Source organism: Artemia franciscana, chromosome 1 (genome assembly GCF_032884065.1).
Source record: "Artemia franciscana chromosome 1, ASM3288406v1, whole genome shotgun sequence".
Lineage (NCBI taxonomy): Eukaryota > Metazoa > Arthropoda > Branchiopoda > Anostraca > Artemiidae > Artemia > Artemia franciscana.
Window position 1 is genome coordinate 10178127 of NC_088863.1, and position 15502 is coordinate 10193628.

At 33.6% G+C, this 15502-nt stretch overlaps 2 protein-coding genes across 6 annotated transcripts in view; one reads left to right on the forward strand and one right to left on the reverse strand.

The window, feature by feature from the left end:
• Nucleotides 1-15502, reverse strand: part of LOC136025399 (uncharacterized) — a 597112-nt gene that overhangs the window by 213795 nt on the left and 367815 nt on the right. The gene's annotated exons all lie outside the window — the stretch shown is intronic.
• Nucleotides 9789-15502, forward strand: part of LOC136025352 (uncharacterized) — a 61649-nt gene continuing 55935 nt past the window's right edge. For both annotated transcript variants that reach the window (XM_065701301.1, XM_065701293.1), the window contains exon 1: nt 9789-9895. In XM_065701301.1, the coding sequence (XP_065557373.1) occupies nt 9838-9895 (58 nt within the window). In that variant the 5' untranslated portion in view covers nt 9789-9837. The remainder of the gene's footprint in view (nt 9896-15502) is intronic.

A 15502-nucleotide genomic window follows, 5' to 3' on the forward strand; every position in this document is an offset into this window, starting at 1 on the left:
GATGAAAATTGGTGGAGAAAATAAGCAGAAGTCTTAGATACGTGATTTAAATAATTGGAGCAGATCCGCTCTATTGGGGGGGGGGTAATTCTGAAAAATTAGAAAAAATGACATATTTTTAACTTACGAAGGAGTGATCGGATCTTCGTAAAACTTCATATTTAGAAGGACCTCGTAACTCAGAGCTCTTATTTTAAATCTCAACCAGATCCAGCGTCATTGGGGGGGGGCAGTTGGAGGGGGGCCGGAAATCTTAGAAAGTACTTAAAGTTTAGAGATCAGGATAAAACTGGATCGAAAGAATAAAAACCTGTCTAAGATACGTGACTCACATAACTGGACCGGGTGTAGTTTTCTTTATCAGGGGACAGAGTAATTCCAAATCAGGGTTTTTGTAACGTTCATACCTGTAATGGAAGTCTTTCTACTTTATTCTAAATTTAGAGGGAATGCTCCTTTAATTGCTAATTTCTTTATACAATCTTGCCGAACCGTAGATTTAATCTGGGCAGAAAATTAATGTTAACTATCGAAACCAACATCGTAAGAAGTTACCTGTCGTTTTGTACATGTGGGTAACTAGCAAGTTGGTCCCTAGAGTCACAACTACGGTCTTCTGAGACACCAGCTTTACAAAATTTATGAGAAAGAAGTGTTTCTACATTATTACTATTCTTAAAGTCAACCCTGTCTTTATTATCTATCTTGTGTAAAATTCCACTTTGGTTTTACAGTGTTTTATAAACTATATTTCAAAAATTGAAATTTGGACTGAATATTATGTACTCTTAATAATATTTGCAAAATATTTTTTATACCATAGTTTTAAAAGATTATTCCTTAAAACAGATCAAAATTAAATTAAAAGTATATCGTCGAAATACTAAAGCTGAAAGGAAAAGTTACCACTCATGCAAAGATTCTGTTACATCATAGGAGAGCGATCTTTGTTTTCCCCTGTTTCCCCTAGACAAAAAAGCTTGCTTCTCTATAGTTCTGCATAATTTCCCTGGTTTAAGTGCGTTGTGCATTTATGAAAGTTAACAGTTTAATCCTTAAAGATACCAAAGGAAACCAAATGAAACAGAGCCAAAAAGGGAAAAACCAAGGAAATAAATTTGTGTTGCTCCATTCTTGGCTGCCTGCCACTAGACTATGACCCTTAATAAGCAAAATATAAGATCTAATTTGTAACTGAGTGACCCTTTTTCAGTTTTCCACAAACTTTTTTTTGATATGATTTGGTTGGAGTAACAAAAAAAAATCAAATTCTTCATTGCAATGAATGGTAAGTAAATAACGAGCATTGTCAATAACAAAAGTACAAGAGCCTAGGTTATTGATAACACTAAATCAAAGAACAAGCTTTTTATGGTGATCCTAAATATGTATGTGTTTATTTGTAATTAGTGCAGTTATTAGTACATAAGAGAGTTCGTATAACTATAGAAAACACAAGGAAAACAACTTAATAAGGGGCAACTTCGGTAAAAATATGCCGTCAACTTTTGCTTGCATTACAAGAGCACCCTTGAGCTGATATATGAAATATAATCAGAAATGCTTCCCAAGAATAGAATGTTGGGAATTTTTGTATATTCCCCCTGAAGAGGTACATTTTTTTGTTTTATTATCTTTTTTCAGGAGTGATTATATTTATTTAGTTGTCACTTTGAAAAAGATTTAATTTTTTACAGTTATGAAGCATGAAAGTATTAAATATATTGATTTTTGGTATTAAAAATTAAATTAAAAATCTTTATTTGACTTTCTTACTTTTAGTTTTAATGTTTTACTTTGAAAAAAAAAGCTACTTCGATAATGCTTTACTTTTTATAAACACTGAGACTAAAGGTGTTAAATATTTTGGTGTTTTATAACCAAGTTCAAAACTGTTGATACTGTTCAAAACTCTTCAATACCTCGTTCTTCACGCTGAAGTGTTTTGGCTCTTTAAAAGAAAGTTACTTGCTCTTATTAAACGAGCCTTGTGTTTCAGGAGTCATATTTAAAGAGTTGGGACAAAATATAAAACTTAAGCGTAAACAGCAAGGTGTTGAGGACGGGGCGACCTTCCTCATATACAAAAGAATTTCTGTTTGTTTTAAGTATTAATGTTGCTCCTTACTTTCAGTGAAAAAACTTGTTTTTTATTAATAAGAAACTTGTTACTTTATTAATTAAAGTTAAAATTTAATTAATTTATTTTATTTTACTTTTGTTTATTTAATATAGTTAATTTAATAAATTATACACGAGTTCAAGCACATAGCAAAGACATAAACCAGTCATCCTATATCAATTTCTAGGTTTTATGGCGGCAAACGCTGGCCAAAACAAAAATTTAACTAAAGAAGTAAATGAAAATAACAGGTAGTCACAGTTGAGTTGAGCTTAGTTGAGTTGAAGCAGTTGACGCTGTGTGAGTCTTTTACTGCGGTTATTACCAGATGGAGTAACCCAAACCTAAAATCAATAGATTTTCCAGATCAATTTCCTTTTGTCTTTGATGTCTATAAGTCTCTAGTATTTGGGAATGAATACTTAAAATGAGAATTGTAATTAGAGCTTTTGACAAAATCTGTGGCAATGTGGCATTTTAAGAGCTTTTGGTATGAAAAATGCTTCTTTTTTTATGGGGATTAGTAAAGATTAGTAGCAAGTGTAAAGTCCCCTAAACATTTAAATTTCAACATCAAGCATAATTTTACCTAAAAGATAGGTTTGAAAATGTATCGACTGGATAGTATCACAAACATTTGTGACTTTCACCTGGAATTTTTACCCTGGAATTCGATTATTCTTAAAAAACAGGGATGATAATTGTCCTTGAACACCCATTTCTTAAACTTATGTTGAAACATATTTACGAGGCAGCTTCAGGAATGTTGATATGACTGGTTTGATGATTCACTACTGTAAATATTAGAAAATGCATGGCAACAGAGAAGTTACACTGTTTTTTTTTTTTTTCAAATGCAGTTTTTCCCATTTTTAGGTGAAAATGCTATTTACCTTCCGGTTAACTTTACTATATGAGGGTAAGATAATGAGGATAATTGTGATAGTATCTGATAAGCGCTACTTACCACCAGTCACAAGACCTAAATGCTTCGTCCCTCCGTTATAATATGCGATTTGCAACTATACTTCACTATACAAAATCTTATTCAACATGAAGTTAATCAACTTAGTCAAACGCAAAATTAAAATAAATGTCTGCATTTACCATTGACTATGTGACTTCTTAGGAATAGATGTGCCATCCTGCAAAACTGTTTCTTTTTAAAACTTGGCATATCAACATATATTTTTCTGCCGTGGCTATCTCAGGAGCCGTAACCAATTGCAGCTTGGCTAAACTGGGATACAGTCGTGCTTTGATGCCTTAAAATGGCCACAAGTTTCAAGTACAAATGTAGAATTAACCATAGTTTCAATTCTAATTTTGTCACTCTTATCAAAATTAAAAAGTAATTCCACCAGAAAGAATTGCTATTTCCAATGATTTTGGCGAAGTTTGGTCATAACTTCTTGGCTCCCTATTTCTGAAAAGCAGCAACCCAAGTAATATAGCAGCTCAAGTTGATTAAAACTTAAGCGGATAGAACAGGGTTAACAGGTTTTTTTTCTTCTGCAAATCCGAATAGAAATATATTTTCAAAATCATAGTCCCAGCCCCTTTGTTACATTTTTATCTAGTTACCTTTTTATTTTTCAATTGTTATTGTAGGTGCTCAGAAGCTGTCAATATAGGTCAGAAATAATTCCCTTGTTTTATACTATATATCCACTTAATACTTTTTGTTCTATTTATTATTTTTTTCAAGTAATGGCCCCGTTTTCTTTGTTGGTGGAATCATGAATGCATTTCGAAATTAAGAATAACGTAATAACAGCATATAGAGTTATACATATTAATAAATTTAAATGCATTTAAGGATGCAAATTTAAGATGAAAAAAACTAAAGAAAATAAATATAAGAATTTATCGTTGATTTTAATTTTCAATATTTTGCCATTTTTCGTCACCACCGTAGAACACCATATGCATCGTACCACTTTAATTAGAAACTAAAATTTACTGTGTAAATTATTTGATCTTAACTGTTTAAAAATGAATGTAAAATTTTTCATTTTTCCTAGAAAGTTGTAAAAGGATGGGTGTTTATTTGTCTGTTTTCTTCTTATTTTCTTCAAAAAGAAATTGAAAAAATCAAATTTATAGAGGGTCTTTTAATTTTCTTGGGTACACTTGTTGTTTCTGGAATATACTCTTGAAGAACTCTTGGAATCTTGGCATGCGAATAGTCCATAATAAGTTGCTTAATCTACAAATAATAAGAAAAAAACGTTCTTACTTTTTTTTCGGGTCCTTTAATACTTCCTATCCCCCTTACTCCTACTAAAATATATTATGATGCCTCTTCTTCTTTAAACACCCCCTTCAATATACCCTGAAAATTTCATCTTAATACCCTAAGCAGCTTGTAGGATATTGCTGATACGTCTTTTTGATAACCTGTAGGCACATAGTGTATTTTGATTTAGTCTAAAATTCCACAAAATTCCAAGATTTCATCTTAATATCCCAAGCAGCTCGTGGGACATTGCTGATACGTCTTTTTGACAACGTGTATGCACATAGCGTATTTTGATTAAGTCCCAAATCCAACAAAATTCCTTGTAAATTTAACTATACCCTTAGGTTTTCCTAACAGGAAAAACCATTACTCAGCTTGAAAAAACGTCATGTGTCGCCAGACGCTAGGTGGCGTTAATAGATATTTTTTGTCTAGGCTAGTGCCAGTTTCCCCTCTTATATACAAATGCAAATAGTCTCCAGAATACAAAACGCACTGTAATTTCTCCATATTTTTAACCACGCTAGCTGTGTAAAGCTATCTTGTTTACACCGTATCTTGTTTATTAACGGTTTGTCTTGACCAATGGAAATTCAAGGGGCCTTCTAAGCTTTAAGCATATATTTATCAAGATTTTGATTCTGGGATGCGATTGAATAAAAAAAAAAACAAGTTTTTTTTTAACTGAAAGTAAGAAGCGACATTAAAACTTAAAACGAACAGAAATTACCTTGTATATGACAGGGGCTGCTTCCTCATCAACGCCCCGCTCTTTACGCTAAAGTTTGACTCTTTCTCTGAACTGCTTTTTAAAACAGTAAAAACATTAGCGTAAAGAGCAGGGCGTTGACGAGGAAGCAGCTCCTTTCATATACGAAGTAATTTCTGTTCGTTTTAAGTTTTAATGTCGCTTCTTACTTTCAGTTTAAAAAAAAATTATTTCTGAACGTTTTTGAATCAATGCATGTTTTGATTTTGGCTCTCCGCAGAGGAATAATTAAAACGAAATATATATATATATATATATATATATATATATATATATATATATATATATATATATATATATATATATATATATATATATATATATATATATATATATATATATATATATATATATATATATATATATATATATGGCTAAATGGCTTTCTCATAGTTTTGATCGAATGATTTTGAGAAAAAAAGGAGCTGGGGAGGAAGCCTAGTTGCCCTCCAATTTTTTGGTTACTTAATAGGCAACTAGAACTTTTAATTTTCTACGAATCTTTTTACGTAACAAACTTTTGTAATCGCATGTTTTTATTATATATATGAGGGTGTTCACCCCCTCGTCAGTACCTCGCTCTTTACACTAAAGCTTAGATTTTGTCCCAATTCATTAAGAATGACCCCTGAATCACAAAAGCCGTGTAATACATAGTTGAAATTACTAAAAATACTTTAGCGTAAAGAGCGAGGTATTAGGAGGAGGAGAGCCCCTTATATACGTAATAATTTCGATTTGTTTTAAGTTTTAATGCTGCTCCTTACTTCCAGTTGAAAAAACTTTTTCATATTTATTTTTTCATGTCTTTTTTTAAATAGTTCTAGAAAATTCTGCGCTTCCTTCATGGAAATTTTCTTCACCCATGACAATTTCCTCGATGGAAAGTTCCCCCAACATATCCCCCTCTTCCATATCTCTCCCCCAACCAAAAATCCCCCTAAAAACGTCTGTACACTTCCCAATAAGCATTACTATATTTAAGCACTGGTCAAAGTTTGTAACTTGTAGCCCCTCCCACGGGGACTGTGGGGAGTAAGTCGTCCCCAAAGACATAGTTATAAGGTTTTTTGACTACGCTGAGTATGATGGCTATCTCAGAATTTTGATCCGTTGACTTTGGGAAAATAATTAGCACGGGAGGTGACCTAAGTGCCCTCCAATTTTTTTGGCCACTTAAAAAGGGAACTAGAACTTTTCATTTTCCGTTAAAATGAGCCTCTCGAAACATTCTGGGACAACCGGGTCGATACGATGACCCCTGGGAAAAAAACAAAAAACTAACAAAAAAACACGCATCGGTGATCTGCCTTCTGGCAAAAAATACGAAATTCCACATTTTTGTAGATATGAGCTTGAAAGTTCTGCATTAGGGTTTTCTGATACGCTGAGTCTGATGGTGTGATTTTCGTTAAGATTCTATTACTTTTAGGGATTGTTTACCCCTATATTCTAAAAAAGATCAAATTTTTTCAGGCTCGTAACTTTTCATGGGTAAAACTAAAATTGATGAAACTTATATATTTAAAATCACCATTTAAATGTGATTCTTTTAATGTAGCTATTTGTACCAAAATTCCATTTTTTAGAGTTTTGGTTACTATTGAGCCGGGTCGCTCCTTACTACAGTTCGTTACCACGAACTGTAGCTTTTTCTTTTACCAGGGGAGGGCTTATTCTTCTTACAACTATTTAATGTTGTGACGAATCTAAAGTCTTCAACGCTTAATAGTCTCCAGAATACAGAAGGCAACTGAAATTTTTTCAAATTTTAACCGCGTAAGCTCTATAAATAAAGCTGCCTGTTCGGCTATTCTCTTTTTAAGATCACGACTCAGGAATTTTTGAAATTTTTTTTTAGTATGTGGTTCTAAAATATAAAAAAGAAATTTATTTACGCCACATCTTGTTTATAAACGGTACCTTTAGCTACTAATGACCAGGGTTGCCACCCAGCCAAATAAGAAATCACTAGATACAAGCGATTTTTCGGTTGATTTAGTGATTTACTTCAAAAATCTAGAGATTTATGAGCTGATTTAGTGATTTTTCCGCTTAGGCAATATAAAAAAGATTGTTAGAGATAGTGATAAATGATTAGGAGTGGTAACCCTGCAAATGACGTTCTCTATACATGCATCTACCTTTTCAAACAGTTCGTGGTAACGAACTGTAGTAAGGAGCGACCCGGCTCAATAGTAACCAAAACTCGAAAAAATTGAATTTTGATATCAATAGCTACATCAAAAGAATAGCATTTTAATGCTGATTTTAAATATATAAGTTTTATCAAGTTTAGTCTTACCCATCAAAAGTTACGAGCCTGAGAAAATTTGCCTCATTTAAGAAAATAGGGGGAACCACCCCCTAAAAGGGGGTGGTTCCGTAGGATCTTAACGGAAATGACACCGTCAGATTCAGCGTATCAGAGAACCCTACTGTAGAAGTTTCAAGCTCCTATCTACAAAAATGTGGAGTTTTGCATTTTTTTGCCAGAAGACAAATCACGGGTGCGTGTTTATTTGTTTGTTTGTTTTTTTGTTTTTTTTTTCTTTTCCCCAGGGGTCATCGTATCGACCAAGTTGTCCTAGAATGTCGCAAGAGGGCTCATTCTAACTGAAATGAAAAGTTCTAGTGCCCTTTTTAAGTGACCAAAAAAATTGGAGGCCATCTAGGCCCCCTCCCACGCTCATTTTTTCCCAAAGTCAACGGATCAAAATTTTGAGATAGCCATTTTGTTCAGCATAGTCGAAAATCATAATAACTATGTCTTTGGGGATGACTTACTCCCCCACAATCCCTGGGAGAGGGGCTGCAAGTTACAAACTTTGACCAGTGTTTACATATAGTAATGGTTATTGGGAAACGTACAGACGTTTTCAGGGGGATTTTATTTTATTTGGGGTTGGGGCTGAGGAGAGGGGGCTATGTTGGAGGATCTTTCCTTGGAGGAATCTGTCATGGGGGAAGAAAAATTCAATGACAAGGGCGCAGGATTCTCTAGCATTACTATAAGAAAACAATGAAAAATAAACATGAAAACCTTTTTTCAAATGAAAGGAAGAAGTAGCATTGAAACTTAAAACGAGCAGAGATTATTACGCATATGAGGGAATCTAAAAATACTTTAGCATAAAGAGCGAGGTATTTAGGAGGAGATAAATACCTTGCTCTTTATGCTAAAGTATTTTTAGTAATTTCAACTATTTATTCTACGGCATTTCTGATTCAGGGGTCATTCTTAAAGAATTGGGACAAAACTTAGGATTTAGTGTAAAGAGCGAGGTATTAACGAGGGTACAAACCCCCTCGTATACATAATAAAAATATAAGGTTATGAAAGTTTGTTACGTAAGTTAATTCTTAAGTTACGTATACTTTTTACTAATAAAAACGTTCGTTAAAAATTAAAAGTTCTAGTCGCCTATTTAAGTAACCGAAAAATTGGAGGGCAACTAGGCCTCCTTCTCCACCCCTTATTTCTCAATATCGTTTGATCAAAACTAAAAGAAAGCCATTTAGCCAAAAAAAGAATTAATATACAAATTTCATTTTAATAATTTATGCGCGCAGAGCCAAAACCAAACATGCATTAATTCAAAAACGTTCAGAAATTAAATAAAAAAAAAACTAATTTTTTAGCTGAAAGTAAGGAGCGACATTAAAACTTAAAACGAACAGAAATTAATCCGTATATGAAATGAGTTGTCCCCTCCGCAATCGCTCGCTCTTTACGCTAAAGCTTTTAATTGTTTTAAAAAGTAGAATTGTGGCAAAGAGTCAAACTTTAGCGTAAAGATCGAGGGATTGCGGAGGGGACAACTCATTTCATATACGGATTAATTTCTGTTCGTTTTAAGTTTTAATGTCGCTCCTTACTTTCAGCTAAAAAAATTAGTTTTTTTTTATTTAATATCTGTGTTAAGGCGAGGCGAAGTACAGCAAGTTGCAGCTGAAAATAAAGAGGCATTCAGCAGACGCAGAACTCTTCGAGTCCTGTCTTTTATCTAGCCCGAAAGTTAAAGGCAGTTCAACAGTACAAGAAAAGATAATAAGACGAGATTTTCATCGGTGAAATAAAAATCATTCATCAAATTTTTGAGTAAGTTTGTTTTTGATTTGTTTTATTTAGTTTGTTATCTTGCAGATGACGACTGTTGCATATATATAATAATAATATTATTATTATTATTATATATATAGTCGAAATATCCACTTAGGTTGTATTTACTGTCTTCAAAAATTCCACATTGTCTTCTCTTGTTTTATATTGGAAAGGCAATGTGGTCTTCTTCATGACTAACATTGTGGAATTTTCGACCTATCAAAATTCAAGATCGTTCAAAGCTTTCAGCGTGAATTTATTAAAATTTCGAAATTGAGATGCAGCTAGAATGGGAGTGGCTGTCGTGCTTCCCAATTGAAATACAACCGATGAGATAGTATAATTTTAATCGTAGGTAATAGATTATACAGAGTAGAAGTTTATACGGTTACTAGTTGTTACTAGTAGCAATAGTAGTAGTAGTTTTTTTTTTTAAATGTAGCCTGGTCCTCTCTCCCTAATTCGTTTGAATAAACTTTGTGAAAAAGTAGAATTGGTCTTTAAATTTACAAGCTGCAACGTAGTAAACATAATTATTACCTTTTTATGTATACAGGTGGGAATAGCATCACTTTCTGTATTCGTTACAACTTTGAGACATGTTGAAGGTTTTATTGTTTGGGATTTACATAATATTTTTTGGAAAATTTATAATTTGTAAGTAATACCAAACATTTTTAGAAACTTATTATTAATTTATTATCACTTTGGATATTGCATTAGCTAACTATTAAATCTCAAATAAATTATTATTTTGTAGCCACTGAGGCAAATGAATCATAGTTGCAAAGCAACGGGAGCGTTAGTATCTCTTGTATTGAACTCAAATCCTTTGGGTTGTAGCAAAACTTTTACCTGCCATTCCCTACCAAGTCCTACCAGGCCATTCTTACGAATATAGATGAAAAATATGTAGCCCTTTCTCTAACAGATGTCTGATTCGGCATTGACTTCAAATGCCATAAATATAGCTGTTGATATTTTTTTTTATGGATCTTCTAGCCCATCATGTATTTTTTTGGTAAAAAGATATTTTGATATCCTCCCCTTCCCCGTAGAACCTGGGCCAGCTATAGACCATAAATTCCGTAATGATAAGACAATTTCTTAGTCAAACAGTTCGTGGTAACGAACCGTAATAAGGAGCGACCCGGCTCAATAGTAACCGAAACTCTAAGAAACGAAATTTGATACCAATATTTACATCAAAAGAATCTTATTTTTATGCTGATTTTAAATATATGAGTTTCACCAAGTTTAGTCTTAACTATCAAAAGTTACGAGTCTGAGACATTTTGCCTTATTTTAGAAAATAGGGGGAAACAACCCCTAAAAGTCATAGAATCTTAGAATCTTAGTCATAGAATCTTAGTTTATCAGCAAACCTTACTGTAGAAGTTTCAAGCTCTTATCTACAAAAACGTAGAATTTTGTTTTGTTTTTTTTTTCTTTGCCAGAAGACAGATCACGGATGCGTGTTTATTTGTTTTTTAGTTTGTTTTTTTTTCCAGGGGTGATCGTATCGACCCAGTGGTCTTAGAATGTCGCGTGAGAGCTCATTATAACGGAAGTTAAAAGTTCTAGTGCCCTTTTTAAATGACAAAATAACTGGAGGGCATATAGGCCCCCTCCCACGCTCATTTTTTTCCAAAGTCACCGGATAGCAATTTTGAGATAATCATTTTGCTCAGTATAGTCGAAAAACCTAATAACTATGTGTTTAGGGACGACTAAATCCCCCACAGTCCCCAGGGGAGGGGCTGCAAGTTACAAACTTTGACTATTGTTTACATACAGTAATGGTTGGAAAGTGTATAGACGTTTTCAGGGGGGTTTTTTCGCATTGGGGGGGGATTGGTTGCTTTGGGGGAGGAGTCTACGTGGGAGGATCTTTCCATGGAGGAATTTATCATGAGGGAAGAATATTTCTATGAAGGGGGTGCAGGATTTTCTAGCAATTTAAAAAAAAAACAATGAGAAAATAAATAAAAAAAAATTCAACTGGAAGTAAGACGCAGCATTAAAACTTAAGGCGAACATAAATTATTATGTGTATAAGGGGGCTCGGATCCTTATCAATAACTCGCTCTTTGCTCTAAAGAATTTTTAGTAATTTCAATTATTTACTCTACAGTAATAATTTGTGATTCAGGGGTCATTCTTAGAGAATTTGTAAAAAATTCAAGCTTTAGTTTAAAGAGCGAGGTAATGACAAGGGGGCGAACCCCCTCATATACGTAACAAAAACATACAAATATAGAAGTTCTTTACGCAAGTTAATTCGTAATTTATGTATATTTACTACTAAAAAAAACATCCGTAAAAAAAATAAAAAGTTTTAGTTGCCTTTTTCAGTAACCAAAAATACAAGGGCAACAAGGTCTCCTCCCCCATCCCTTTTCCTATCAAAATCATTCGATAAAAACTATGAGAAAGTCATTAAGCTGAAAAAAATTAATATGCAAATTTAGTTTTCATTATTCAAGTGAGGTGAGCCAAAATCAAAACATGCATTAATTCAAATACGTTTAGAAATTAAATAAAAAAACAAACACGTTTTTTCAACTGAAAGTAAGGAGCGGCATTAAAGCTTAAAATGAACAGAAATTATTCCGTATATGAAAGCGGTTATCCCCTCCTCAACACCCTGCTCTTTACGCTAAAATTTTTTTATTGTTTTAAAAAGTAGAGTTTTGAGAAAGAGTCAAACTTTAGCGTAAAGAGCGAGGCGTTGAAAATGGGACATCCCCTTTCATATACGGAATAATTTCTGTTCGTTTTAAGTTTTAATGTTGCTCCTTACTTTCAGTTTAAAAAACTTGTTTTTTTATACTTAATTTCCACAAGGATTGGCTGGGGTATGACCTCTCTTTTGGTTAAAAGTACTTATGGAAAGATATTCATCCCCCTCACTTCGACCTCCCACATAGAGTTCGGTGACTTTGAAGAGGAATAACTAGAAAATTAGCTCCTACTTATCAGTAACTTTAGTTGAGCTCAAACTATCATTTTTGGTAGATACTCTGATGACAGTAGCATATTCCAATTTTAGTATCTTTTTGTTCCCCCCCGCAAAGGTGAGATTGATCTCAAAACCTTGATTAAATAAACTAGGTCATTAGCTCTGACCTCTCCAGGCTTAACACATACTGAAAGAACAATTCTCATTTATGTCCTGACTACGAAATTTAGGAGCCCCTTTCCCTACTGAGACCTGATCGTGTTTGGACCACAAAAACCCATAGTATAGGACTCAAACCTCACCATCCACCATATTTTGCTGACATATGAAAACACTTTCTTACGGGTCTTTCTAATTTCAAGAATATACCCATTCTGGTAAATATTCTGATGAAAAATATTTAGAGATGCTATCCCCCACATATACCATATTGAGTACAAACCCCAAAAACTAAAATGAACAATAACTGTTCACCAAGTTCGTTTGCCATTAGTCCTACCATTCTGGCAGGTCCTGTGATGAGAAAAATGTGCATATTCCACTCCTGCAAATGTCGAAATGATTTGGGCCCTCACAAGGCGAGCTAAAGTAATTCCTCACACTTTCAAACGGACTTTGTTACGATTCTATTATCCATTCTACTAAGCTATTTAAGTATAAAACTTAAGGATTCCCCTCATTTCCTTCCCCCCAGAAAAATTACATCAGGTCGGAATTTACAGAATACATAACTATGACACTCAGTCACAAAACCCACAAAGTTTGGTTGAGTTCCAACCCTCCTCTCAGGTATGTGCCTTTACAACATTAATTAACTTGCCTATATTAACAGATCTAGGTTTGTGACCAAAAACCCAAAGGGCCAACTGGGACACGTGATTTCAAGAAAACTTGCTTAGATCTGATAGTGTCTGTTGTTTAACGTCTGATAATAAGAATTTAGGGATACCTCATCCAAAGAGGTCGGATCAAATATGGTCCTCCAAAAAATAAAACTAGGACTTATTACAATTACCCCCACTAGGTTTAGCTGAAATCTGACACCCTCTTCTGGTATCTGCCCTAATGAAAAAATTTCAGCTCCTCCCTCCCTCCATTGATTTTTGGTTCACAATATGTGTGATGATGTAGTTGCCCATCAGTTATTAAGTAGGAGGTAAGTGAATCTTTCTGTAGAATGTCCAAACCCCCAATATCCAAACTTTAATAAGAGGTTCTTCAAGTTAATATTTAGTGTGGTTGGCTTACCCAGAACCTTTCTTAGTTTTGAGGAACAGACTTGGAGAAAACCTGTAATCTGGGTTCAGTGGAATGAAAGCCCTCTATTATTTCCGAAAAAAATTGTTGTTTAGCGTAAGAAAAACAGCACGATGTTAGGGTCTTACTGCATAGAAGGCCTGCCCCCCTCCCCGTACGAGAAAATCAAATGAAGAGTTCTTTCCAAAACTATTATTTAGATCTTCGAGCTCTCCCCCCACAATAAATGTTTTAATACTAATTCTAAATTGTTTATTTTGTTTCTAAGCACACAAGGCCCGTTTATTTTAAATGCACCCATCTATAGTTGCTAAATTCAACAACTTGCATAATTTTAAAAACGCACTTCCAAAAAGGTGTGTGTGATCGGTGTACAACGGACATGTTTAATTTCGTCTAGCGTTCGCCAGATTGTGCTTTTCGATTACGACAGTATAATTAGCCTCCGAAAATATAAGGCTCTATTAATAGCTGTCCGATGGCTTTCGATCAATTTTCTATTCCAGAATTCTTATGTTTTAACCCCTCTTTAGACCAAAATCGCTGCTTTCTGCCAGAAAAAGGTAGGAATCGCCATCTTTCTGTGGCGTGATAGCTTTTGTTAAAAAATGGCAATTAAATTGTTATTTCTGCTCGAATGAACCCTCTTCCAGTATCCTAATTTCACCCTTTTTTGTAAATGTATACATTCTTCCTTGTGCCAAGTAGTTTTGATAAGTCTAAACTTAATTATATTTTGAATTATTGTAAAAACTAGACTCTTTTGATGCGTATATTGTTGTATTCTGAATACATACTAAATTGTATAATTTAACCACTGTTTTTTTTTCTCATTAACCACTGGTTTTCCTTCTTACCTTTATTACGCTGTGATTATACCCACAAAAAAGGTTACAACCTTACAAATGGTAGTGGCTAGACTCAAGGTAACTACGTTTTCTTTAAGTTGGGGAGGATGATTTTTAAATTTTTCTTTCATATTTCATATTAGAGTATTAGTGACTTTATTTTTGGAATTTTTTTGCTCAGTGTTTGACAATCATGAAAGATAAAAATCCTTCGATTTTATAAAATTTAAAGTTGTTTCAGTCTCTGGAGGTAGAATTCTGGCAGAAACTTCTGTCTTTAGCATTTCGGTTACTTTTGGCACAAAGCATTCTTGGCTTACTGTTGCTTACCGTGAAATGCAAGAATCCTATTTTTACCACAAAGGGGGTAAGTGATTAATGTGAACGCACCTTACTTTTTGGCCAAACCAACATTGAACTAGAGTTAATATCGAATCGACACAATTAACTTATTGAAATCATTTTAAAACTTAAGTCTTATTATTGTTGCCCTCCTACAAAAAACGAGTACAAAAAAGTATTGATACTTAGAATATAGGTCAGAGTTTGATTATACTAAAATCAAATTGTTCCAATTAACTTCGGCTCTTTTCTAGTAATGTGGGGCTCCCACGTCATCAATAAAGGTAATAAAGTTTGTCTTGAAAGTGCAAACCATAAAGTTTGTCCTCCTCACACTAGGATTTTACCTTTTTAACTTTACAGCAATTTTTAATAGAAAGCAACTGGAATAATCATACTTGGAGCTGATAAATCATCTTTTTTTTTCTTTTCATTTTTTTCTTTTTAATAGTAAATAGAAATATTTTTTCTAACCCTGATTGTTCTACCATGCAAAATAGTTAAACAAGCAAGCGCTATTATGTATGTAGACACCTATTTGTGTGGGGTTGATTTAAAATTTTCTTCAAGGTTTCTTTTATTGGTGGACCTTTGTGGACTTTCTTCAAAAAGTTAAATGAAGTTCAAATTTAATCTGACAGCAATAAAGTCAACAAAGTTATGAAAGGAAAACGGCTTATAAGCTTTATGAACAGTTTTATTAACTTTATTGACAGCGTGGAAGTCCTGCATAAGAATAAGGCTAAGCAAACTATGTGAACATGGTTGCGGCTTGAAAAGTTTCGAAGTCTTTACGCAATTTTTATACAATTTCAAATTTTATTCAATTCCGGAAAAGGGTTATACCAGCTTTGC